Genomic DNA, 24,011 nt, shown 5'->3' on the forward strand with positions numbered 1-24,011 from the left:
TATTTTTATTAGAGAGAGAGAGAGAAAAAGAGAGAGAGGAAGAGATAGAGCAGGGGGAGGAGCAGGAAACATCAACTCCCATATGTGCCTTGACCAGGCAAGCCCAGGGTTTCGAACCGGTGACCTCAGCTTTATCCACTATGCCACCACAGGTCAGGCCAGTAACTCAGTGTAATAACTAGAGTTAAACCTTAAGTCAGATATGGTGAGGTTAGATGCTGATTGAGAGAGAAACTGGAAAATTTTTACAGCTCCGTGGGGAGAACACATCAAACCATGAAGGGCCAAATGGGAGAGTACTGGGTTGGTCTTGAGGGAGAGGATGGAACAGCGGGCAACATCTTTATCTGGGTTTCTCTGGGAAGGAAAGGGTGAGGCAGGGCGAGCAGGCTTGGGATTGGCTGATTTGAATAATTTTAGTGGGTTCTGGGGCATAAGGGCTGTCTTGCTTGTCTGGAATTTGGCACTGAAGGAATTAGGGTGGAAGTATAGTGGCCTGGAGTGTGAGAGCCTGATCAGGAAGGTGGTTGGGGCTGTAGACTTAGGTGGGTGCTGAAGGAGAACTGACTGGCTGTTAGGTAGGACATCACAGCTGGGTCAAGGCAGCATTTAAAAAAAACTCCCCCCAGCCTAACCAGGCAGTGGCACAGTGGATAGAGCATTGGCTTGGGACGCTGAGGTTCCAGGTTCAAAACCACTAGGTCACCCGCCTGAGCACAGGCACATCCAGCTTGAGCATGGGCTCACCAGCTTCAGCATAGGGTAGCGGCTTGAGTGTGAGGTCACAGACATGACCTCTGGCTTGAGCCCAAAGGTCGCTGGCTATAGCCTAAACATTTTTAATTTTTGAGAAAACTCAATACTGTTTTGCATACTGACTGCATCAATCCTCATTCCCAGATTAGCGCACATGGGTTCCTTTCTCCATATCCTTGACAACACTTGTTGTTCATTGATTTATTGATGGTAGCATTCTGACAGGGATGTTGTAATATTTCATTGTGGTTTTAATTTGCATTTCTCTGGTGATTAATGATGATGAACATCTTTTCATATGTCTATGGGCCACCTGTATGTCCTTTTTGGAGAATTGTCTATTCAGGTCCTTTGGCCATTTGTTAATTGAATTGTTTGTGGGGTTTTTTGGTGCTGAGTTGTGTAAGTTCTTTATACATTTTATCAGATGTATCATTGGCAAATATGTTCTCCCATTGAGTGGGTTGACTTTTAATTTTGTGGATGATTTTCTTTGTGGATGATTTTCTTTGCTTTGCAAAACCTTTTAAATTTGATACAGTCAAATATTCTTTTTTTGTTTGTTTGTTTTTTTGTCTGAGGCAATATAGCAGAAAAAGATGTTGCTAGGAGAAATGTCTGAGATTTTACTGCCGGTGTTTTTCTCTAAGATTTTAATGGTTTTAAGTCTTACTTTTAAGTGATTAATCCATTTTGAGTTTATTACAGTGGTACCCTGAGATACAAGTTTAATTCGTTCTGTAACTGAGCTCGTAAGTCAGTTAGCTCGTATATCAAACAAATTTATCCCATTTAAAATAACTGAAATAGATTTAATTAATTCCAGCCCTGTGAAACATCCCAAACCATCCTAAATTATGAAAAAAGACATGTTTTTAATTAAGAAACACACATGTATACTTTACCAATGCATAACAAAATATATGAAATAAAAGAAAAAAGTGTTATTTAGTACTGTATTCTTACCTTGGAGACAGATGAGTGCGGCTAATGGAGGTGAATGGCGGAGGAGGAGGGAGGGAGGAAGGGATGCAGGCACTGTAGACACATAAACTAAAACTGCACTTTCTTTACTTAATATGAAACCACAAAAACTTAATTGTAAAAAAATGCTCTTTCTTAACTTTAAATTTAATTTAAGCTTAACATTATGTATTTTTCATTTAATCATCACCTGTTTTTGCCTTTCTGTATTTTTCTGAAGCTGGAAACAGGGAAACACAGACAGACTCCCGCATGCGCCCGACCGGGATCCACCCGGCACGCCCACCAGGGGGCGACGCTCTGCCCCTCCGGGGTGTCACTCTGCCGGGACCAGAGCCACTCTAGCGCCTGGGGCAGAGGCCAAGGAGCCATCCCCAGCGCCCAGGCCATCTTTGCTCCAATGGAGCCTTGCTGCGGGAGGGGAAGAGAGAGACAGAGAGGAAGGAGAGGGGGAGGGGTGGAGAAGCAGATGGGCGCTTCTCCTATGTGCCCTGGCCGGGAATCGAACCCGGGACCTCTGCACGCCAGGCCGACGCTCTACCACTGAGCAAACCAGCCAGGGCCTGTTTTTGCCTTTCTGGCTGCACTTTCAGCACTTTCACTTGCAGGACTTTTGAATAAAAATCTGGCCCTGGCCGGTTGGCTCAGCGGTAGAGCGTCGGCCTGGCGTGGGGGGACCCGGGTTCGATTCCCAGCCAGGGCACATAGGAGAAGTGCCCATCTGCTTCTCCACCCCCCCACCTCCTTCCTCTCTGTCTCTCTCTTCCCCTCCCGCAGCCAAGGCTCCATTGGAGCAAAGATGGCCTGGGCGCTGGGGATGGCTCCTTGGCCTCTGCCCCAGGCGCTAGAGTGGCTCTGGTCGCGGCAGAGCATCGCCCCCTGGTGGGCAGAGTGTGTATCCCAGTCGGGCACATGCGGGAGTCTGTCTGACTGTCTTTCCCCGTTTCCAGCTTCAGAAAAATACAAAAAAAAAAAAAAAAGAATAAAAATCTATCCAAAGAGGTTTGCTTTTGCCTGCCTTTTAAAATATTACAGATGCCTGACCTGTGGTCAAAACCTTAAAGCTGCTGTGTTTATTGTATGTATATATTTTTTTCTTTTCTTCTAACTTTTTACTAGGGATTACCTGCTGAATATTATCTAAAACAGCCAATAAAATGCATTGCCAGCTGCAAGCAAAACCCTACATTAGGGACTGTGGAAGAGTCCAAGGACTATTAAACTACTGTCCTCAAAAAGTTATCTCATTTAAAAGGGAACCAATAAAGATTTAGATAGTGGTTATTGTAATGAATAATTGTGATGTTGTTTTCTTCTGAAACAGATCTGTCACAGATAGGCCAAAGGAGGAAGAAAAGGAAGCTCAAGATAAACGAATGCTAGTCTGACAGTTTTTAAAGTAGAATTTTAAAACTAGAGCAGCTTCCTTTTTCCGTAAGTGGCCTGCGGTGACCTCTGAAAATGGTTCAATATTCACTTGACCCAGAAAACCCAACAAAGTCATGCAAATCAAATCTTCCTGTTCACTTTAAGAATGCTCATGCCTGACCAGGCGGTGGTGCAGTTGATAGAGTGTCGGACTGGGATGCGGAGGACTCAGGTTCAAGACCCCCAACGTCACCAGCTTGAGCGCCGGCTCATCTGGTTTGAGCAAAGCTCACCAGCTTGGACCCAAGGTTGCTGGCTTGAGCAAGGGGTTACCTGGTCTGCTGCAGCCCCACGGTCAAGGCACATATAAGAAGGAAATCAATGAACAACTGAGGTGTTGCAAAAAAAACTGATTGATGCTTCTCATCTCTCTCCGTTCCTGTCTGTCCCTATCTATCCCTCTCTCTCTGTCTCTAAATAAAAATAAATAAATACATAAAAGAACATTACATTAAAAAAAAAAAAAGAGCCTGACCTGTGGTGGCGCAGTGGATAAAGCGTCAACCTGGAAACGCTGAGGTTGCCGGTTCAAAACCCTGGGCTTGCCTGGTCAAGGCACATATGGGAGTTGATGCTTCTTGCTCCTCCCCCTTCTCTCTCTGTCTCTCTCCTCTCTCTATAATGAATAAATAAAAAAAAAATCTTAAAAAAAAAAAAACACTCGTGAAATTGCCCAGGCCATCAAGAGTATGCATGTCTAAAAAGCCACCAAGTATCTGAAAGATGTCCCTTTACAGAAGCAATGTGTGCTATTTCATCCCTATAATGGTGGAGGTTGTAGGTGTGTTCAGGCCAAACAGTAGGTCTGGACACAGGATTGGGGGTCCAAATAGTGTTGAATTCTTTTTTTTTTTTAACAATTTTTTTTTGTTTGTTTGTTTTATTTATCCATTTTAGAGAGGAGAGAGAGAGGGAGAGAGACAGAGAGAGAGAGAGACAGGGGGGAAGAGCTGGAAGCATCAACTCCCATATGTGCCTTGACCAGGCAAGCCCAGGGTTTCGAACCGGCGACCTCAGCATTTCCAGGTCGACCCTTTATCCACTGCGCCACCACAGGTCAGGCTAGTGTTGAATTCTTGCTACACATTTAAATGCAGAGAGGAATGCTGAATAATGGTTAGATATAGACACTGGTCATTGAGCACATCCAGGTGAACAGAGCTCCTAAGATGCAGCACAGAACTGAGTTCATGGGCAGATTAGTCCTTCCATGAGCTCTTGCAGCCTCACTGGTTGATCCTAGCTGAGAAAAACAGATTGTTCCTCAATCAGAAAAGAAGTTTGCACAGGAGAAAAAGTTATCCTAGAAGAAACAAAAGTTGTGGGCTGGGAGTAAATTCAGCAAAAAGTATAGTTCAATTTGTTCATTTTATAGTAAAGAAACCACCAAATTTGGAAAGAACTTATTTATCCTGATGCTTTGCTGGATTTTGGGAAACTAGCTCCCTAGCCAGAGCTGAGATAGAATGGGACTGGCACAGATGCATCTGCTGTCACAGTCCTTTAAGGAAACAGGGTGCTGAGGGAGAGGACCTGCTTGTACCTGTTCCTGCTGGTGGTGGGGGCGCTGGGGAAGGGGTAGGAAAGGCCACAGGGTCTCGGGGTCAGGGCACTAGTGTCCTTCAAGGCTGATGAAGGGTAGAATAAACGAGTCCTTCCTGTAAAGTAGGAGGAAGCTTCCCTTCTCATCCTGCTGTTCTCAGGTCCCTTCTCTCCCTGTTCCCTTTATCCAAACCTCATAGAATTTTTAGCTGGGACACACTTTAGACAGTAGTTTGTCTTTTCCTTTAATAGTGAGGAAATGGAGAAGGGGAAAGGGAAAGTACTTTGCTCCCTGGTCACACTGTCAGTGGGTGTCAGAAAGAAGATGGTTTCTTTCCAGTTGGGGACTTCTCCATTGACAGTTATGTGCTTGGGCTGTGAGCTACATTTTATGTCACAACTCAGTTCACACACACCAGATAGACATAGGTAGTTCTAAAACAAAATTAGTATGCACTCTGATTTTGTCCTATTCTGTTTGTATTTTTTTTAAAAACTTCGAAAAAAAAAAAGACTTTTGTACTTGAGTGCTGGTTATGACCTTTAAACTGAGTTCAGAGCTCACTCATCAGTGACAGCCTACAGTAGGAAAGTCAACAAGCTCAATAACTTTGCTGGGTTGACTCGGGCATTTAATTGGTGTGATTTAAGTTACAGGATTAAGCAGCTAGGAAAATAAAAGCACCTTCTCCCACACCGCCACCAAACAAATGCTGCATGGGAGACTACGTCTGAGGGGGCTGAGGTAACATGCTTCTGGAGAGTAGACGCTTCCGCCCAGTGTGGCTGTGCATTTCTTTTCACTGCACGAAGGCACCTGGCCAAGAGCCAGTGAAGTGGAGGAGGTGGCTCCTCCCTGGACCCCCTCCCGAGGCACATGCAGGGTCTCCCCAGAGACCTTGCAGGGCCATTTTAAACAGGCACGGAGAACTTCTGGGAGCCCAGCACACACGGAATTATTTTCAAGGTCCCAGGTCTGGGGTGATTGTTCTTGTGACTCTACCCAGCTACCCAGTTAGTCCTAATTAAAGCAGAGTTGTGCATCGTGAGAGACATGGAAAATGGCACAAATCACTAATTGTTAGTATATTTTTCCCCCGAGGGGCTTTTTGCCAATTAAGGGACGTAACAGAAGCTCTGCAGAAAGCGAAATGGGGGTAACTTTGAGGAGGGTAAAGCACTGTGGCAGTCAAAGCAGGGAAAATGCAGAATTCAGATTTCCCTGTCTGTTTCTAGGGGAGCGGTGTCTGGAGCTGGCGGCCGCTGTGGCTTAAAGATCTTTATAGACCACTGAGTGCCATTAGTGAAAAAATATGGCAGAGAGCCTACAGGATGAGTCATCCGACAAGGATGAGCCTTTGTACAAAATGTGATTGGAACAATTTAGAATTCTTGTCTAAGGTGAGGAAATAATGGTTTAACTGTTCCTTACATGAGTAAAAGCCTTGGCCTTGTTTTTCTTCCCCCAGGGACCAAGGTGAACTCTCAGAAGTCAGGATTGGAGCATCAGAACCAGCTGCTGAGGACACAGGTGAAGAAAGGGAGGCATGACACCACCTCCTTGGGCTACCTGAAAATAGTGTTGAAAATGTGTGTTCAGCATTGCTGACAAAATACATAATTTATTTCCTCTTTTTGAAATGTATAAATCATAACCAACACTAGCCACAAGGTAAGACATTAAAACATAGTTAAGTCCTGGCTGTGTAGCTCAGTTGGTTAGACTGCAGTGTTTTTTCATCGGTGGTGTGTGGACTGGCAGATTTCTGGCGGACCTACACCGCTCTACAGATCTCTGGTTGAGAACCACTGGCTTCATCTACGGCCATACCACCCTGAACACGCCCGATCTCGTCTGATCTCGGAAGCTAAGCAGGGTCGGGCCTGGTTAGTACTTGGATGGGAGAACCACTGGGTTAGAGTGCTCACAACACTCCAAGGTTGCAGGTTTGATTCCTGGTCAGTGCACATAAAAGAACCAACCAATGACTGCATGAATGAATGGAAAAGCAAATTGATCTTTTTCTCTTTCTCCCTTCCTCTCTGTGGGGAAAACAGCTATGTTAGGCTTACTTGCTGCAAGCACTTTGCCTGATTGGCACATGAGCATGTGACAGTGCCATGTGTGTGTGGTCTGCCTAAAGCTACGGGTGTTTTCCCTCTGGGGTGAGTCTCCCAGATTGCTCTGTCCCTACGAGGTGCAGTTTTCCTGTTCCCTCACCCTTCACTGCGAAAAGCAGGTTCTCCTTTATTAGCTCTTTTCCTTTTTTATTTGCTCACCTCCAATAAACAGATATGGCCCGACGATTTCCGGCTCTGCAGTTCCTCTACCATCTGTCTGCATTCATTAAGAACCTACCTGGCCTCAACCACCAGCTCTACACTCTCTAAAATCAATACATTATATACAAATAAGCGGGCGCCATAGGCTAGAAGCACAGAACTGAAGCTGGAATCCAGGGTAGCCAGTGCTTCCTTAGTAGCTGTGTGGTCACACAAGGGTGAGAGCGGCTTCTGTCCTTGTTTCCCCAATCCAGCCCGTCCCTGGGAACTGGAAAACACATCACCCTCAAGGGGTGGAGGTTATTAAGCCAAATAATTTGTCTGGTGCTCCCTCCCCTGGCTCACCGAGTACCAGTTATTTACAACATACCTGACCTCCTGTCCACGGAGCATCATCCAGTTCTGGTCCCTGGCATCAGGTCTTTGGGACTGGCAGAATATTTGGATCCCCGAGCCGACCTTCACGTGAACTGGGGCCTGTCTTTTCCCCCAAGTGTTAAGCTCATGCACAAATGTGTGCCCTGTCTCGGTGTAACGGGTTCTCCCTTACAAGCTAGTGGAAAATTCACGTTGGGTTTTGGGGTTTTTGTTTTTAATTTAGAAAACTCCCAACTGCTGGACAGCTAGCAGGGAGGTGCTGGAGAGACGGGGTAAAGAAGAATGTGTGAGCGCAGTAATTGCACAAGACTTCTCCGTGTGAGCCACTTCTCCATCCCTTGTCCTGCCGCAGCCTCTCCTGACCCCACTGAGGGTCGGGTGTGTGCTGCTCCGTGCCCTGCAGCTCAGCTGCCACCCAACCCCCAAGTGACAATGCACAGGTTCCTCCGCTCCTTCTGCAAGGAGCTGCATTGTTAGATCACATGTAGTAAGTCAGTGACTTAAATGCCTGAGAGAGTAAAAGAAATTCTGAACGAACAAGCTTCAATAACCCACCCAAAAGAGCACAAAGGAATGCTGGTGGTTTAGCAATCTGAGATGGAGAATGGTGCCAGCCATGCAGGGACAATGGCACACAGTCCCTCAGTGGGTCAGTGGACTGGGAAACAGACCAGTGTGTTTGTGGTGGGAGAAAGCAGGGGAGACACAGAATTCATATTTTTCTGTTTCTTAGGAGGGCGATTCCTGGAGCAGACAGCTGCTTTGGCTTACAAAAACAGATGCAAAATAGTGTTAAGACTTTCTTGCCAAAAAAATTGCAAAACTAAGTATGTGTGCATATATTGTTTAAATCTCTTTATTCACATTCCATTCTTTTGACTGAGATGTATTCAATCTGTTCTTATATTCCCCTCTTTTGTGAAAGGCATCACTATCTAGTCATACAGGCCAAATTTCCTTCACCATACTCTACCTTCTAGTTACCAACTGCTAACAAGACATTTTCCTAAATTTCTCTGAAATTGATCTCTTCACCATTAGAGGTTTTTTTTTTAAGTCCATTTCTTCATAAGTCTGACATGTGAGATTTTAATTGCTGTAAAGCAGTTTTCTCTTCTTCAGTCAGTGGTGACAGCTAGAAAACAAATGACAAAGTCTTTATTTCAAAAACCTTTAAAGGCTTCAACTGCACTTTAATTAAAAAAAAAACCTTTAAAGGCTATTAAGTTAATTTAGTTAACTTCTTTTTTTTTAGTGAAAGGAGGGGAGATAGAAACACATTCCCACTTGCTCCCTACCGGGACCCACCCAGTAAGCCCCCTCAGGGCAGGTATGCTCTTCCTATCTTGGGCCAGTGTTTGGTAACAAAGCTATTTTTAGTGCCTGAGGTGAGGCTCCAGGGAGCCATCCTTAGCACTGGGGCCAAGTTACTTGAACCAATCGACCCATTTCTGCAGGAGGGTGAGGAGAGAGAGAGAGAAAGAGAGAGAAGAGGGAGGCAGGTGAAGAAGCAGATGGTCACTTCTCCTGTGTGCCCTGTTTGGGGAAACCAACTGGGGACATCCACATGCCAGGCTGATGCTCTACCACTGACCCAACTAGTTAATTTCTTTATCACACCAATTTTCCGTAAGCTCACACCATTTATTTAACCACAAAATTTAGGAAAGCAGGGAAAAAATAGATTATTTGGCTATCCACATATAAAGTGCTTTGATATTTGGGCTTCCAAATAATTTGCAATTAAGTTGAAGAAACCAGACCAAGAAATCAAACAACTGAAGGACTACAATTGAATAGAACCAAAGAAGCTGCATTTGAATGACATATTATTAAAGTATTTTGATAAAGAAATGTGAACAAAATAATCTGCAAGTTTCCTCAGAAGTAAAAACTTTGGCTAAATTTTGAAGGGTAATTAAGATGCTTTTATCTGCAAGTAACAGAAACACATTTTAAAATGGATAAATAATAAGAAAAGTTATTATCATTGCAAAAAGAAATACAGAAAGAGAGCAGACTTCAGGGCTGGTTTATTCAGCAGCTCAAAAATGTAGGGACTCCGTGTTTTCCATCTCAAGGCTCTACCATCCTTGATGGTGGCTTATCCTCAAGCTGAGAGGAAAATAGATCTAGCAGTGCTAGGCATCACATCTATACAAAATATTTAGAAGAAGAAAAGTGTCTCTTCCCAGGGCTCTCTCAGTGGTGAGGAAACTCTTCCTCATTTCCTACTTCTGGACTTTCCCTCCTCACATGTCACGTGGGACACAAACCCATTCCTAAATCAAATTTAAGGGGAAATCCATTCACCCTGCCAATAATGCACACACTGAAAAGCTGAGGTTAGTGCCAACGTTATTTACCTCAGGCATGAGGCTGTGAGGGACGGCACACATCTTAAGAAAAGCAGCACTCTCCAGGGCAGAAGGGACAGCAGATACTGAGAAAATAACCAGTGCATAGTATCCACGAAAGCCGGTAGGAGTAAACGCAAAGGGAGGAAGAGAAGCTGAAGGGGGACTTGTAAAGGACTGTCACAGAGCACCAACACACAGGGGGGCTGGAACAGGGAACTAACAGGAGGCGGAACCTAAAGAATCTAAATAGAAGTCTGCCTAACCATATCCAGTCGTCCTAAGATGTGTTCCAAGACCCCCAGTGGATGCCTGAAATTGGAGCTAGTTCTGAACACTATATATGTTATGCTTTTTCTTATACATACATACATACATACATACCTACCTACGATAAAGCTAACCACCCAGGACCCCTCAGTGCCCTTAATTGCCCTGCCCTCCCCAATATTCATCTCTCATGACATAACAGAAACATCTAAACTATCAGTTTACATTTGTGTATGTGTGTGTGTGTGTGACACACAGATACAGAGAAGGACAGATAGGGACAGACAGGCAAGAAGGGAGAGAGATGAGAAGCATCAATTTTTCGTTGCGGTACCTTAGTTTTTCAATGATTGCTTTCTCATATGTGCCTTGACGGGGTGGGGGGTGGGGGGTTCAGCAGAACAAGTGACTCCTTACTCAAGCCAACGACCATGGTGTCATGTCTATGATCCCACACTCAAGCTGGTGACCCGGCACTCAATCTGGTGAGCCTGTGCTCAAGCCGGATAAGCCCATGCTCAAGGCAGTGACCTTAGGGTTTCAAAACTTGGGTCCTCTGCATTCCAATCTGACGCTCTATCTGCACCACCACCTACTCAGGCAGATTTAGTAAGTATTATTATCTTTTCTCTTCAGTCATGGCCATATAATCCAAGACAGCATACCTTTTAATCAGCCATGCCAAGTCTACATGCTCATTTTAAAATAAAAGGACCTAATAAAATAAAAGAGAGTCAAGAGAATCTCATTTCTATCAACAGTTCAAACTGACTGCTGAATTTTAAATGAAAGTTACTAAGGATTTATCTTTTGAAGCAACACTCAGAATAAAAACTCTTCAAATCCAACATGTCAACTGAAAGCATTACCTCCAAGTCTGTTTGCTTTTGTAGTTCTTGTATCATGGTCATAGTCTTACTGAAAGTGGCACAAATGCGGCTCTTTGTAACGTTCTGCTCATCAGCAATTGGCTTAAAGCGTGCACACAAAGTTCGATATCGAGACTTTATCGCTGACAATTCCTGTAAGAGTGTAACTGGATTTTTCTACATCAGAAAAAAATGTTTATATATCTTAAATTGTCAAAATGAAAAATTAAACTTTTTTAAAATTTTAAGATATATGCAACACCTTCTACCATCCATTTAATCACTGTCAGTATTTTAGTATGCAACTATAAATTTAGTACTTAATATTGTAATTGTTATAATGACTATTATTAGAAATACTATTAGAAAATCTTATACTAAAATATTCTGTTGAAAAGACATTGATTTTGCAGTTTACCTTGCCTGGGGAATCAGGATGATTAGTCTTGATTTCATATTCCAGCCTGTATTGAATGTAATCCAGGTCAGAGTCAGCTTTCTGGAACTAAAAATCAGCATAAATCATTATTTTGTAAGCCAAAACACATGTTAATAAGCATGATATTGCAACTATTCTTTCTTTTCTCTTTATATAACCCTATTTTGTGGGAAAACAGGCAGTAAACTGACAGAGTCCTTGCTGCCCATCCCCCCACCTCACTTGCTTAATTAAATTGCTAGAGGCTGTTGCTTAATTAAATTGCTAGAGGCTGTGGGAGGCTCTAAGCAGTGGTTCTCCAAGTGTGCGCTCTAGAAGATTTCCAGGTGCGCTCTATGGTATTCCAGAGAAAGATGTGCCTGTTGGGGACCAAAAAACCAACAGGGTTTTTGGAGTTTAGATTTTTGGGGGACAGAGGTGTGGGGAATTGGCTGTAAACTGACAGTCTGCCCAACCCCCCACCTCACTTGCCTGATTAGGTTGCAAAAGGCTGTTAAGCTGTGGTGCTGGATTGTTTACACTACCCCATGTTCCCCGGAAAGACTGGAGGCAAGTTTCTTCTATCCTTTGTTTGGTGTAAAGTTAAGATGATATGTATGGTGGAGGTTTTCTGCACTCAACACAATTAAGAGTAAAAAGAGAGGAATTCTTCAATGTATTGACAGGAAATGAGAGAGTTAGCCTTTCAAATATATGCCCAAACATTGAAGAAATCGCTAGGACACATCAGGCTCATGTTTCTCATAAACACAAGAATGAAAAAACTTAACACATTTGCGCTGGGACCTGCTGAATTTACTAAATCTTACTAAGAATGTATCTATATATATAAAAAGATAACTTTTTTGTCACTTTTTTATTTTTTAACCCCTTTTTTACGAATTCTAAAAAGGATAACAAAAAAATGTAACATAAAAATGTTTTTTAATGTTAAAATAAATTTAATTTTGTCATATTTATTTTAATTACCATAAAAGCACACTTGGACTTCATATTTTTTCTTTAATATTTGACTTAATTATTATAACATATTTCTCAGAAATTTGTATATAATGAGCCTAAAATTATTTGTAGGATTTTAAATGCACCCCGGGCCCTGGCCATTTGGCTCAGCGGTAGAGCATCGGCCTGGCGTGCGGGGGACCCGGGTTCAATTCCCAGCCAGGGCACATAGGAGAAGCGCCCACTTGCTTCTCCACCCCCCCCTTCCTCTCTGTCTTTCTCTTCCCCTCCCGCAGCCAAGGCTCCATTGGAGCAAAGATGGCCCGGGCGCTGGGGATGGCTCCTTGGCCTCTACCCCAGGCGCTAGAGTGGCTCTGGTCGCGGCAGAGAGACGCCCCGGGGGGCAGAGCATCGCCCCCTGGTGGGCAGAGCGTCGCCCCTGGTGGGTGTGCTGGGTGGATCCCGGTCGGGCGCATGCAGGAGTCTGTCTGACTGTCTCTCCCCGTTTCCAGCTTCAGAAAAATACAAAAAAAAAAAAAAAAAAAAATGCGCCCCGACTTCAAAAACTTTAAGAACCACTGCTCTAAGCTGACAAAGATCCCTGCAGTTTAAGGCTTAAATTGCTAAAGGCTAAACTCTTCCCCACAACCTCTGATTTTTTGATTAAGGCAATTTACATGCCCTTCTCACACTTACATGTTAACTATAATGCTGATGGTTTCTACTCCTCCCATCCCTCATGTCTCTGGAAGAGACTGGAGGCAGTTTTCTTTTTATTCTTTGTTTTGTGAAGTTAAAATGTTATGCACGGCCTGACCTGTGGTGGCGCAGTGGATAAAGCGTCGACCTGGAAATGCTGAGGTCGCCGGTTCGAAACCCTGGGCTTGCCTGGTCAAGACACATATGGGAGTTGATGCTTCTAGCTCCTCCCCCATCTCTCTCTCCTCTCTCCTCTCTCTCTCTCTCTCTCTCTCTCCCTCTCTCTCCTCTCTAAAATGAATAAATAAAATTAAAAAAAAAGAAAAAAGAAAAAAAAATGTTATGCACAGTGGGGGGTTTTCTGCACTTGGGAAATTCTTGGTTTGCCTCAGAAATTGTGACTTTGTATTTGAGCTCTCTTTGTTTTGCAAATGGCTTTGCTCTCTGCACTATAAAGTGTTTTTGGGGTGCAGGCTCCCTCTCGCAAGCCATCAGCTTGGCAATGAGGCCTCCCGATACCATCCTTTTTCTTTGTGTTTATTTTCTAATCCTCCACCATTCCCACTCAAGACCTGCAGAATTGAGTCACACTGGCTCACAATACTATTTTAATAATGTGACATTTTGAAAATATGGAAATAAAAATGTATAAAAAAATCTCCATGATATATATAATACCCAGGCTCTATTAAAAAATTTAATAGAGGATAGAATGTAGACCTGGGACGCTGAGGTCCCAGGTTTGAAACCCCAAGGTTGTCAGTTTGGGTGTAGGCTTGCCAGCTTGAGCGTAGGGTTGCTGGCTGGCTTGAGTGTGGGATCATAGACATGATCCCCCTTGAGAAAGGATCACTGGCTCAGCTGGACACTCCCCCATCAATGCACATATTGAAATGCAGAAAAGAAAGGCTCTTAGCAAAAGTAACTTTCAGCAGAACTTACTTTCTCTAAAACAAAAAGACTTTCAGCAGAACTTATTTTTTTCTAAAAGACTATCTACCCCAGCCTTGAGGCTGGTTTCCTAGGCTGTAGCCTTGGGATAGTTCTGCAAGGTTGTAGATGTTCCCAGAATGTTTCTCCCTGAATTAATCCTATAAACATTGTAAGAGAGCTTGTTTTACTGCAATGCTTCCCCTCCTCCCTATTCCCCAATCAGTGTGTAATTTTGTCTTTAAAAGCTGACTTCAAACTGTGTTCGGGGCCGTATGATTTGAATGATTTAGTTCTCCGTGTGGTCGACTGCTTTAAAATAAAAACTCCTTAATCTGGCTACTTAATTGTGTGGCAAAACATCTGTTTCTCGCTGTTCTGATACAACAATGAGAAGCACTCAATGAACAACTAAAGTGCCGCAATTACGAGTTGCTGCTTCTTATCTTTCTCCCTTCCTGTCTTTCTGTCTTGCTAAATAACAAACAAACAAACAAACAAAAAACAACTAGTTAACGTTTTGAAAATCATTTCTCAATTTATCTTTCTTAGATTTTGAGCCAAAATTAAGATACCAAGTAGCCACTGTATATATTAATACAGAAACTAACAATGGCTTCAAGAATTCCTTAGTATCACTGACACTCTCATCAATGAAGCAGTGGTTTTCTCTCTGGTAGGAAATTTGGTTTCAAGTTAAAACACACAGAACAAATTTATTTTCAGGGATACTAATAGTTTCAATTATCTTCAATCCCATTTACCAAAGACCTACAGATAATATGCCACACAGACCAAAATTAGAGAGCTCAGTCACAAATTATACAAGGAAAGCTGCATGTACCACAGAAGTAGCATTCTGAATAACCCCAATTTACTGAACCAAGGTCCTAGCACAGAACTTTCATCTGCAGCAAACCTCTAAGGGAGAAAAAAGGTTAAAGCTGACACAGGCCTAAAATGTGTGTGTGTACATACAGGAAAGCTGGAAAGGATATCTAACACAGTGTTCAATCAAAGTGCTTTACCTCTGAATGTGGTTATTCTACAAATTATTAACTTTTTGAAATTCTGCATCTTTTATACAATCTTAAAGCAGGTACCGCCTTGAATTTATCAGGGAAACAAACATCCATGAATTGCTATGGAAGACAAAACATGATTTCTTCAGGGAAATTGCCTATTCCTAGCCTAGGAGACTGCTTTGAGGAGTGGGTTCAGACCTAACTATGAACTTAAGCTCTAAACTGAAGGTTGGTTTGAACCCTTAGTAGAAAAAGTAAAAGGCAAACTGTAAAACAACAACAGCAACTGTAAAAGTAGTTGCCAAGTCTAATGAGAAACGTCTAGAGATATTTCCATTACACAAAAGTTAACCAAGAATTCTACTTTGGAATGCAGAGTAAGACAAAATGGCTTCAGAAATTAAAATGCTTCTAAGAGCAGAAGCTATCATCATCGAACAGAATTTCAGAAAGAGATACTAAAATTCCCACCACTAATTTCTCTTATTGTTGACCTAAATTTGAATGGAAAACATTGCAATTACCAAATGTCTATCTTTATAACCAAAACCTTTTGGAGTAGAAATAAAAGGAAAGAGAAAGCCAGTTTTTATTTTTAAAATTTTTCCAAAAATCTCTCCTAGCACAGATTCAGAAAAACAAATGTAGACATACTTAAATTTTTTAAAAGTATTTAAAATGTCTTCCAAAAATAGAGACTTTTCATTTGTCTTATATACTTGCTAGACTAGATAGATACCAGTTAAATTAATCGATATTTAGACTTCATAAACATACTAATAATTACTATATATGTGTGGGTATGCACAAAGAGACTCCTGCTGGCATAATTTCCTTTATATTAAAGAAAGTGCACTATCCTATATAACACGTGGATGGAGAGGAGAGTGAAGGGAGGGGACAGAGGAGGACAAATCAAAGTAAACAAAGGCTCTAAGAATTCAAGTGCTGCCTGACCAGGTGGTGGCGCAGTGGATACAGTGTCAGACTGGGATGCGGAAGACTCAGGTTCGAGACCCTGAGGTCGCCAGCTTGAGCGCAGGCTGATCTGGTTTGAACAAAGCTCACCAGCTTGGACCCAAGATCACTGGCTTGAGCAAGGGGTTCCTCGGTCTGCTGAAGGCCCACGGTCAAGGCACATATGAGAAAGCAATCAATGAACAACTAAGGTGTCGCAATGTGCAACTAATGATTGATGCTTCTCATCTCTCTGTTCCTGTCTGTCTGTCCCTGTCTATCCCTCACTCTGACTCTCTGTCTCTGTAAAAAAAAAAAAAAAAAAGAATTCAAGTGCTGATTTAATTATTGAAATAGACCACAATCTCATAGCTTTATATATAATTCAAGGTCTTATGTGACACTCTAAAGCATAATTTTAAATAAAAGTTTTTAAAACTTAAAAATTGCCACAGAATTAAGATTATGGCATTTGTGGCTTCAGGGTTACCTTAAAACAATCTCTATTCTGGAAACCCTTAATTTGTTTATGAACCAGCAATTCTTAAGTCTATGTGTGCTTTTTAACTTGATATTTTGGTTGTGCTTAAAGTTTAACTAATATGATGAGGGGGACATGGTTTGGTGTGTAGATGGTGTTATATTGAGTTGTACACTTGAAACCGTCTCAACACAATAAATTAAAAAATCAAAAAAATGTTTAAATATTATAATCCCAGTCTATTTAAACAGTGTCTTCTTTTTAAGAGAGTAGTTTCAGCTATGACTTCCTGTAATACCTGGAAGTCCACACTGTATTAAAATCATCAAACTAACTAAAAGAAGTGGTTCCTGCTTTTGAGTAACATATTTAATAAGATACAACGGAGACTGCTTCTAATCAATGGTTTGATGGAGTCAGCTAAATTTTCAAGAACTTGTGCAAGCCGATTGTTATACACATTCACTAAGAAATAAATTATATAAATTTAGAATTAAATAAATTAAAACAATATATACTAAAAAACAACCTCTTAGGTTCTTTTTTTTTTTTTTTTTTTTTTTTACCATATTTTACTATTATCTATGCTCTTGAGGTCTATCATATCTGTATAGTGGAAATACTATATCATGTACTACTATACGTACATGTCTTCCCAACTCCACTTTCAATGACATCATGGTGGTAACTTGAAATTGGTCAGGATAGAAATATTTATACCAGGAAGACTGACAAACACTAGAAACCAGTGCTTTTTACCCCCTCCACTAAGCCATATTTACATGTATGTATACCACTACTTTCAGAAGTCTTTTTTAAAATTCCCATCGCCTAAGTAATGTGTGCACATTTCTAACTGAAAAATATTTGAGAGAATAAAAAGAATTACAAACAGACTTTAAAAGACAGAAAACTAAAAAAATTAAGAGTAGAATTACCATATGATCCAGCAATTCTACATCTGGGTACACACCCAAAGGAGCTGAAAGCAGGAACACAAATAGTTATGTGTACACCTGTTTATAGGAGCATTAATCATTAGAGCCAAAAGATGGAAGCAACCTGTGCCCATTAACACATGAATAGACAAAATGTGGTATGTACATACAATGGAGTATCATTCAGCCTTAAAAAGGAAGGAAATTCTGATATATGCTACACCATGCATGTACACTGAGGACACTATGCTAAGTTAAATAACCTAGTCACAAAAGAACAAATATTGTATGAGTCCACTTCTATAAGTGCTTAGAGTAGTCCAGATCATAGAAAAATAAAGTAGAATGGTGGTCACTGGTATTGGGGTGGGTAGAATGGGGAGTTATTGTTAAATAGATGCAGAATTTCAGTTTGGAAAGGTGAAGTTCTAGAGATGGATGGTGATGGTATTGCACAGAAATATACATATATTTAATACCACTGAACTATGCACTTAAAATGGTTAAAATGGTAAATTTTATATTATATATACTTTATCACAAAATTTTTTTTAAAGACAGGAAAAGCAGCTTGAGAATAGAATGTTATGACCTGTGAAGAACTGAACAGAATATTTTGTGATAATATTTAGGGCAAGTATTCATTTATTAGTGAAGTCAGTGGGCTAGGGAATAAATAGGGGGGAAAAAAGAAAAAGGGGCCCTCGCCGGTTGGCTCAGTGGTAGAGCATCAGCCCAGCGTGTGGATGTCTGGGTTCAATTCCCCGTCAGGACACACAGGACAAGCAGCCATCTGCTTCTCTACCCCTCCCCCTTTCACTTCTCTCTCCCTCTCTCTTCCCCTCTTGCAACCATGGCCCGACTGGTTTGAGTGAGTTGGCCTTGGGCTCCGAGGGTGGCTCTTTGGCCTCTGCATTAGGTGCTAAAAACATGGCTCTGTTGCTGAGCGATGGAGCAAAGGCCCCAGATGAGCAGAGCGCCGCCCCTTAGTGGGCCTGCAGGATGGATTCTGGTCAGGGCGCACGCAGGAGTCTATCTCTTTGCCTCCCCTCCTCTCACTAAGATAAAAATAAAATTTTAAAAAGGAAAAAAGGGATGCCAATGCAGGACTGAGAAACAGAAAAACCATTAAGGCCCTGGCCGGTTGGCTCAGCAGTAGAGCATTGGCCTGGCGTGCGGGGGACCCGGGTTCGATTCCCGGCCAGGGCACATAGGAGAAGCGCCCATTTGCTTCTCCACCCCCCTCCTCTTTCCTCTCTGTCTCTCTCTTCCCCTCCCGCAGCCAAGGCTCCATTGGAGCAAAGATGGCCTGGGCACTGGGGATAGCTCCTTGGCCTCTGCCCCAGGCGCTAGAGTGGCTCTGGTCACGGCAGAGCGTCGCCCCTGGTGGGCGTGCCGGGTGGATCCCCGGGCGCATGCGAGAGTCTGTCTGACTGTCTCTCCCTGTTTCCAGCTTCAGAAGAAAAAAAAAAAAAGAATTTTATCAAAAAAATGGTATCCTTGAGTTCAAGCTAATTAACATCCTAACCTTCTAACTGGTAAGAAACCAGTTCAAAAGTCAAAAGGAAGCCCAGAAATAGAAATGGCATTATAGTATCACATTGCACTAACTTGAGTGCACAATCACTATGGTACTACAGAAGGACACTGGACAAATACCCCTCATTAAGTGAAGAAAATAAAGTTAGAGAACAAAGATTACCCTACAATAAGCTTATTCCTCCATTAATAATGTTGATTGATGCAAAAATACTTTCCATTATTTTCACTAACTGTCCCTTAAATTGTCCAGGTCAGCTACTTAATTGGATTGAGCCTCTGAAGAAATTATCTCGCCTGACCTGTGGTGGCGCAGTGGATAAAGTGTTGATCTGGAAATGCTGAGGTTGCTGGTTCGAAACCCTGGGCTTGCCTGGTCAAGGCACATATGGGAGTTGATGCTTCCAGCTCCTCCCCCGTCTCTCTCTCCTCTCTCTCTCTCTCTCTCTCCTCTCTAAAATGAATAAATAAAATTAAATTAAATTTAAAAAAAAAAAAAAGAGAAATGATCTCAAATTCAGGACAGCTGGAACATGAGTGTCTTGACCTTAAATCCTAGGCCACTTAATTCAGATTTTAGAATATTTCAACTAATAATCAGGATTGTACCAAAAATGATTTACATTTAGAATCTTAGAAACTAAACTTGTTCACTGATGCAAGGAATTTAAGAAGACCTGCTTCTCTTCTCTTCCTCTCTTAAAGGTTGTTTAAAAAACTACCCCATCATTCAAACGTCTACAAGTTTCATCTGGTTACCTCAGTTTTCTAAAACCTACTTTTCAAGATGTACACTAAATTCCACTGGTATCAATTTTCCTCTTAAATATGTTCAATCTAAAAAAAGTCCTGTGAGAATATTAACTCAAATGGTTTGCAGAATCCAGAAAAGGCTTAATTGGTACCTCAAAACTAAACAGCCAACTTGAGGCAAAAAAAACTGTGAAAGCAAAGTTAGTATCTATATGCATCCTGTTGGGCAAATAAGTTTGTAAAATTTGTGGTTTTTTAGTTTGCTCACTTTTATTGTTAAAAGTGGCGCTGGTGTGCTCATTTTGGCAGCACATATACTAAAATTGGGACAATACAGAGAAGATTAGCATGGCCCCTGCACAAGGATGACAAATTCGTAAAGCATTCCATTTTTTTTTTTTTAATGGCGCTGGTCTGTGAAACTGCTAATTATCTTCCCGCTTGGGAAGGGCCATTATGCTAATATTGCTGGAGGAGAGTTTTATGGCACCAAAAGATCTTTAAAAAGGAGAGAAGGAGGAGGAGGGGGAGGAGGAGGAGAAGGAAGAGGAGAAGGAAGAGAAGGAGGAGGAAGAGAAGGAGGAGAAGGAGGGGGAGGAGGAGGAAGAAGAAGGAGAAGAAGGAGGAGGAAGAAGGAGGATGAAGGAGGAGGAGGAGGGGGAGGAGGAGGAAGAAGAAAGAAGATGAAGATGACGAAGAGGGAGGAGGAAGGAGGAGGAAGAAGAAGGAGGAGGAGAAGAGGGAGAGGAGGAGGGGGAGGAGGAGGGGGAGGAGGAAGAAGGAGGAAGGAAGGAGGAGGAAGGAGGAGGGAAGAGGGGGAAAGAGGAGGAGGAGGAGAGGGAGAAGAGGGAGATGGAGGAGAATGAGGAGGAGGAGGAAAAGAAGGAAGGAAGGAAGGAAGGAAGGAAGGAAGGAAGGAAGGAAGGAAGGAAGGAAGGAAGGAAGGAAGGAAGGAAGGAAAGAAAGAAAGAAAGAAAGAAAGAAAGAAAGAAAGAAAGAAAGAAAGAAAGAAAGAAAGAAAGAAAGAAAGAAAGAAAGAGAGAGAGAAGAGTGAAGGAGGGAGAAGGGAGAAGGTGTGCAGATGGGGAACCCAAGATGACAGACCAGTGGTGGCCTTTGATTCTAGGAAAACCTAGAGAAGAGTCTTCCGATTGTGGAACCATAGAATGTGTCAGGGTTTTGGAGCCCTATGTGTCTTTACTAGTCCGTGGTGCGAGGCTAGAAAAGAGGAATGGCCCACCAGTTTTTGGCTCTACTGTTTCTTTAGTCTGTCCAAATCTAATGGAAACCTGCATGTGAATGGCCGCGATGGCCACGATGGCGGTGGCCCCTGGCCTTACACATCCCATCAAATTTTTAAATTATTTAAAAAAAAATTAGTATCACTTAGCATCTTACATTTTGGCAGAAGTATGGATCTGGAGGGAGAAATTCAGAATGGGGGAGAAGGGCAAGACAATGTTAGTATATATGCCTGCTGATAGAATCAAACTACACTATTTTAACATCATTTTAAAAAGACAGTTAATGATAAAAATAAAACTGAACTAAAAGTTCATTTTTAAAGAAAATCCATCTCCTCTGCCATCTCTCTCCCTATCTCCAATGCCATCCCCGCTTCAAGAACATTAAAACTCAAAATACTAGAAGAAAATTAAAGTTCAAATCGAATTTGTATACGAGGCACTGCAATTAATTAATACATCAGAAGAACATCCGTAATAAGTTATATCAAGGTCTCACATTGAAGGGTGAGAATAGGGGCGGAGATGGTATTCAGTTTCTTCCAGGGTCATTACACTTGCAGATGTTAAAGTGACCAAAGGTTCAGCTTGGAAAGAGCAACACAGGCACAAATGGTATCTAAGGAGTAAAGCCGGAAAATGGCAAGGGGAGGAGGGGCGGGTTGTAGTTGGAAAAGAAAGTTTTGGCTTCTTAACCTTATTTTCTTTAACAAAAAACAGAAGCTCAACGATGGGTGAGTTCTCCAAATTTCACGTTTTAAAGGAAGCCCCCCCCCCCCCAAAAAAAAAAACTGGTAATGCAACGGGGGAGGAGCGCGAAGAGTTGAAGATGAAACAAGGGGGACTAAGAAGAAAAAAGCGCGGGCGACCAAGCTGGTAGTCTGGGGACGGGAAGGAGGGAATAAAGAGGACAAGCAAGGTAATAATCCACAGAAGAAAATTAAGACAGATCTCCAACTTGGTCCCCTCGTGCAGGCCAAGCAGCAGGGGAGTTCCTTACAATTATTCGGCCCCGCCCCGGGGAATAAAAGGAGGCAACTGGCCTGACCTGTGGTGGCGCAGTGGATAAAGCGTCGACCTGGAAATGCTGAGGTCGTCGGTTCGAAACCCTGGGCTTGCCTGGTCAAGGCACATATGGGGGTTGATGCTTCCAGCTCCTCCCCACCTTCTCTCTCTGTCTCTCTCTCCCTTTCTCTCTCCTCTCTAAAATGAATAAATAAAATCTTTAAAAAATTAAAAAAAAAAAAAAGAAATCTTAAAAAGGAGGCAACTGGAGAGCAGGGTGACTTGCCTGTCCCAGTCCTGCCCGCGCTCCAGGACACGAGCTCATGGTGCCGGTGCCCGTCGCTCGCTCCCCCACCACGGACTGCCTGCCCCCTCGCGCCAAACAAAAACTGGTCCAGGGGCTTTCCTGGCCGCTAGGAAGTTGAGCACGCGTCTAGCGTCCTTTCTCAGACTTCCCCAGTCCGCCTGAAGGGATCTCTCTCCGCCCCACTCGGTTTATCCTCACCCAACCCCACCCTGCATCCCCTTTCTCGGGAATGTGAACGACCCCTCCTTCTTGGGGCGTTTTGGGACTATTCCAGTAACATCTTCTTGATAGAAATACAAACGCATGCACCAGCTGCAGCTCCTAGAAGCAGACGGAAAGTGAGGGAAAGGAACAAAAAATTTCAGTGGCCCCACACCCTCAGGATCTCCCGCCATTTCCCTCATCAGTTTCCCAGATGTAACCCCTTCCCCCGGCGGCCGTTAAAAGAGCAGGCGGTGTCGACTCCCTTTGGTGCACGAGGAAACTCAAGTCTGGCCCAACCTCTGTTGCCCAAGGTTTCCGGCGACTCCAAATTGCGTCCCACTCTGGAGGCCATCGGGGAAAAATAAACTACCCAATAGATCTCCTTCACTTTACACTTACCATCAATTCCAGTTTATCCACCTCCTCTTCCATGTTGAATAGTTGACACTCCTCAGGCCGCTGCAGCGCTTAATCCGCAAACCGTATCATCTCTACTTTCAATTTCACAGTATGGCACAGCAGAGAAGATCGCGATTGGTGCAATCGGAAGAACATCCAACCAGTTACACAAAAGCTTCCAGAAACAGGATAAGAGCAGTAACACACCCCTTTCCTCTCTTGCTTCTTCTCCTTCGCTCCCGCCTTCCTCCTCTTCATACAAGTAGCGCCTCAGCTCTAATTGGTGGAGCGTGGTGCTATCTCAGCCAATCACAAGCCAGATTCTGCTTCAACGTTTTTGAGATAATTTAACGTTAGAGAGAGAAACCAACGCTAGGATTGGTTCCTCCGCGGTAAATTTTTAATTTTGAATTTTTCTTCATGGCAAGGACGAAGCCCCTGCTTGGACTTCATCTAGTTCCGGGGCTCCTAGACTAGTGAGTGCAGGGATATCTTCTTTGGTTACCCGGGCTCGCGTCTTCCGTGGACTGGCCTGTTGCTGCTTGTGTTCTTACGGTGGGGACTTTAGCTGGGCTCCGAGTGGATTTGGAGCGGGGCAAGGAGATTTGAGGCTGGATAAGGAGTGGTCCGCCTGGTTCCACGCTAACTGTATTTGTTTAATTCGCACTCATGTTTTTGAGGAGAACATCTGCATTCCTTTTGCGCAGCCCTTTACATCTTTGCTCTTCGAAGTGTGGTCACGGACCTGCGGCACCTGCATCACTTGGGAGCTTGTTAACAATGTAGCTTATCGGGCTCCACCCAATCCTATAGAATCGATAGGCATTTTAACAAATTCCTTTCCCCCACCAGTGATTCTCACGGAGGGAGTATTACTATGTTCCATGATATAGTCCTACTATCGTCGGACGTTCTGTGGGAGTGTCAATTTTAGAAGTGTGCCCTGTTTACTATTACCTAATTCTGCGCTGGACTCGGGTTTAAGGATTTGCTATTAATTATGTAATGACTACAGACATGACACACTTTTAAGTTTAATCTGAATTATTAACATTTTCTTTCTCACTGAATAATCAACAAAATAATAAGCCAAGCCCTAATTTGTAGTGTTTTGTAATATTTGTGGTGTATATGGCCAATATCAAATTTCCAATGTAGAGTTGGGGGAAAAATGAGCAGTAATACAACATCTATAGCACTTTTCATCATAAAGTAAACAACCTCAAGAGCATAGATAATAATGAAATTAGGAAGTGATGAGTTTTGCATACTGACTCCCTTT

General features: G+C 42.7%; 1 protein-coding gene and 1 non-coding gene across 6 annotated transcripts; one reads left to right on the plus strand and one right to left on the minus strand.

The window, feature by feature from the left end:
* Positions 1 to 8,184: 8,184 nt before the first annotated feature.
* On the minus strand, positions 8,185 to 22,978 carry SKA2 (spindle and kinetochore associated complex subunit 2). 5 transcript variants are annotated; one of them, XM_066366218.1, is made up of 6 exons: positions 22,730 to 22,978; positions 22,335 to 22,447; positions 17,279 to 17,322; positions 11,286 to 11,372; positions 10,868 to 11,020; positions 8,185 to 8,506 (listed from the first exon to the last, which is right to left on the minus strand). In XM_066366218.1, the coding sequence occupies exons 2-6, from the start codon at positions 22,429 to 22,431 to the stop codon at positions 8,438 to 8,440; spliced, it is 450 nt and encodes a 149-aa protein (XP_066222315.1). In that variant the 5' UTR covers positions 22,432 to 22,447; positions 22,730 to 22,978; the 3' UTR covers positions 8,185 to 8,437. The 5 variants fall into 5 exon arrangements, with proteins under 5 accessions (XP_066222315.1, XP_066222317.1, XP_066222318.1 ...); XM_066366221.1 differs by lacking the exon at positions 22,335 to 22,447 and having other exon boundaries at positions 8,186 to 8,506; positions 10,868 to 11,044; XM_066366217.1 differs by lacking the exon at positions 22,730 to 22,978 and having other exon boundaries at positions 8,186 to 8,506; positions 10,868 to 11,044; positions 22,335 to 22,356.
* LOC136396466 (U6 spliceosomal RNA) lies at positions 19,864 to 19,966 on the plus strand. The gene has a single exon (XR_010749753.1). It is a non-coding gene; the product is annotated as a U6 spliceosomal RNA (small nuclear RNA).
* Positions 22,979 to 24,011: the final 1,033 nt, after the last annotated feature.

This window comes from Saccopteryx leptura, chromosome 2 (genome assembly GCF_036850995.1).
Source record: "Saccopteryx leptura isolate mSacLep1 chromosome 2, mSacLep1_pri_phased_curated, whole genome shotgun sequence".
NCBI classification, from domain to species: Eukaryota; Metazoa; Chordata; class Mammalia; order Chiroptera; family Emballonuridae; genus Saccopteryx; species Saccopteryx leptura.

Excerpts from the sequence above, each read along its gene's own strand:
- SKA2 (XM_066366218.1), bottom strand. The coding sequence starts at position 22,431 with ATGCGTTTGTATTTCTATCAAGAAGATGTTACTGGAATAGTCCCAAAA. Across the intron at positions 11,373-17,278 it reads TAGAATTGCTGGATCATATG|TTCCAGAAAGCTGACTCTGA; the intron begins GTAATTCTACTC and ends GCTGATTTTTAG. Across the intron at positions 11,021-11,285 it reads ATCCTGATTCCCCAGGCAAG|GAATTGTCAGCGATAAAGTC; the intron begins GTAAACTGCAAA and ends ACACTCTTACAG.